The sequence below is a fragment of the Sinocyclocheilus grahami genome, unplaced genomic scaffold, assembly GCF_001515645.1.
Source record: "Sinocyclocheilus grahami isolate Dianchi unplaced genomic scaffold, SAMN03320097.WGS_v1.1 scaffold95.1, whole genome shotgun sequence".
Taxonomy (NCBI): Eukaryota; Metazoa; Chordata; class Actinopteri; order Cypriniformes; family Cyprinidae; genus Sinocyclocheilus; species Sinocyclocheilus grahami.
Window position 1 is genome coordinate 574763 of NW_015505274.1, and position 2818 is coordinate 577580.

The window sequence follows — 2818 nt, forward strand, 5'->3', positions numbered from 1 at the left end:
CCCAGAGCGGCCCATCAACACCCTTCATTCAGGTTACAGAAGTCATCGGCAGCGATGCACAGGACTTGCTCAGTTTTTAGACCACAAAATCAACAATGTCACCAAAGAAGTGCGTTTTTGGTTGTGAGGGAAAAATAGCCTTGTCCAGCTTCCTAAATAACCCAGCGTTAATGGAACAGTGGATGCAGTTTGTTTCTCCGGGGCAGCAACGGAGTTGTGCAAGTGTGTCTGTTTATTCCTGGCATTTCGATGACGAGTGTTTTATAATCAAATAAATAAATATTAAATAAAATTAAAGTCAATAAAGTTTTTGTTCCTGTGTTATGTCAATCTCACAGTTTACAGACGATCACTACGCAACAGCTGCACATGCTCTTGACTGTAGATTTGCCCACGGCACGCCTCCAGGAGCTCAACTTTTCGGAGAGAAGCATAATGCTTTATCTGTCTTTTATAAATCTGATAAAACTAAAGACTTCGGAGATATGAAGGATACAGTACTACTCTTTAGGTTCTCAAGATTAACATGGGATTGGCAGAAACTGTGTGTTATGTTCCCTTTAAATGAATTAAAAATGAACTATTATTAAGTGACCCAACATTCGTAGATTCATAGATTAACGTCATGTAGTGGCAAACTCTTGGAATTTCAAAATCTTTGAAAACCAAGGTTCGAAACAGTATGATGTGATGAAGCCTCATTTGATGAAATCACGTTACTCATGGGTTTGATACAAGCTCTGAACCACTGATTCGAAACAAACGATTCGTAAATATTCCAAAGCTTCATGAAGCAGTGTTTTGAAAGTTCATAGATTGTCTGTAAATTATTATGCTTAAGGTTTTCAGCACATCTTTTCCTGATATCACCGCATAAGTGGAGTTCTTTGTAACCTGAAAACCGGACCACATTTATGACCCAAATGACAGAACACAGCCACTCTCAAACAGACAGTCCTCCAGATAGTTGACAGGCAGACAGAGTTGAATTGAAAAGGCTGATAAGAGCATTTAGACGATCATGGATTTCTCTTTCTCTCTCTGTTGGATCATCGATTCAGATGAAAGCCGTAATCCTTCAGAGTTATCCATTTTCACAAGTCGAGCCAGCTCTGCCTGCCTCCACGGCTCAGCATGCATCACAGACCTGTCACATGACTCAACCCTGAGCAAGTGTTCTGTTCATGCCGCTTGTTTTACTGTAGTGTATGGCCAGATCTTCTCCCTTTAGTTGAAGGTGTATTATGGGTTCAAAATAAGTTAGACTCTATTACAGTATTTGTGACATGTTGTTGATTTCTCCCTCTGTGGTAAAAACAAACAAAACTGTGCTTACCTTGGGTGTACTTTCAATGGACACCTATGGAGCACTGTAGAGTGTGCTTGTATTTTTGTTGTAGCAATTTTACTGATTGCTCGATACAAAAATATGTGTTATTCAGGCTATGAAGTTGTCTCAATTATCCTTTTGCCAGTGGGGCTGAACTGTAGGTGGACCAACTTATGGTTGGTTATGTGTTACTGCCATAATTCCTGTGGGTAGATCTGTTTCTATGTAAACAGTCCCATAGTGGAATTCTCCACTTGGCAGGAGTTACTAGAAGATCTAAAAATGCTAAAATAAACAGACTTACTTGATTCAGATGAACACAAACATAGATTTTTAGAATCAAAAACCCATCCCTGTAAACCATTGATTCCGGCCAACTGTCATACTCCGGTTCATGTGGTGTAAATATCAGCATGTTGTGATGCAATTGTGCTGTGAATCTCATGTGAGAAGTGACATGGAAGCACAGAGGACGTCACTTCTTGTGTGAGATGAATCATAACATGCTAATGTGTCTCTCAAAAAGTGAGCAAGATATACTATATGAAAGCCAGGTTTCCATTTTTGTGGGTCCCAGTGTACAGTATGTAGTGGTGTGAGGAATGATAGTGAAGATGAGGTGAAAAATGCAAATACAAATCTGTAAATCAGTGGTCTTTCCACTTGCATTATATGGACTCATAGAGATTATTTTTTCTAAAAAAAAATCTTAACCCATGAACCGATGGCTCAGAAATGCTTTTTCTCCTCCAGGTTTTAGAACTAATTCAATATTTCTATTGCGACATGCATTAGAATTGTGCCCTCAGATGAAATCCTTCTGAAGTTGATTCTATGTAACCCAGCATGTGGTTTCTCAAAAATACTGTTTTGTTTGTGTTGCCACAGTTGCACTGGGAGTCATGCTGACTAGTGGCTGCGCAACAGCCCGACACTGCCACACAGAGGAGCTGCCGGGAGTCAACATCCACTGCTGCGACTCTGATCTGTGCAACAGCGCCACCCGCTGGCGGACAACCACACTGCTGCCTATTTGCTCATTGGCGTTTAATCTGTTGTTTCAAAGGTTGATACTGTGGACGAAATAACTTTGAACTTGACTTCAAAATCACGGCAGCTACGCTTCCGATGCAAGACATACATACAGGAGGGAACTTGAAAATATAACTGTAAAAGATGTGGTCAGACCCTGGAGTATTATGTGTGGATAAACGAAACCTTCACGTATCACATCTGATCTTCAGTTTAAAGTTATCTTTGGACCATTTTTAAATCATTAAATCACCATCATACAGTGAATTTATTTTATTTTGTTTATTTATTTATTTTGTAAGCCTCATAGGGACTTTTTTATGGCCAATAAAATTCATTTGAACCCTTTGCTTCATTTTGAAGAATTTTGCTTTGCCATAAATAAGCAGTTGATGCCCTTTACATATGTATGAGTATGTGTGCTCAAGAATTAAATATATTGAGGCCCAAATGTAA

At 39.3% G+C, this 2818-nt stretch overlaps 1 protein-coding gene across 1 annotated transcript in view; it reads left to right on the forward strand.

Moving 5' to 3' along the window:
* Positions 1-2613, forward strand: part of LOC107587725 (prostate stem cell antigen-like) — a 6123-nt gene extending 3510 nt beyond the window's left edge. Inside the window, exon 3 of the mRNA XM_016275606.1 lies at positions 2219-2613. Coding sequence (XP_016131092.1) covers positions 2219-2418 — 200 coding nt within the window. The 3' untranslated portion in view covers positions 2419-2613. The remainder of the gene's footprint in view (positions 1-2218) is intronic.
* The last annotated feature ends 205 nt before the right edge of the window (positions 2614-2818 follow it).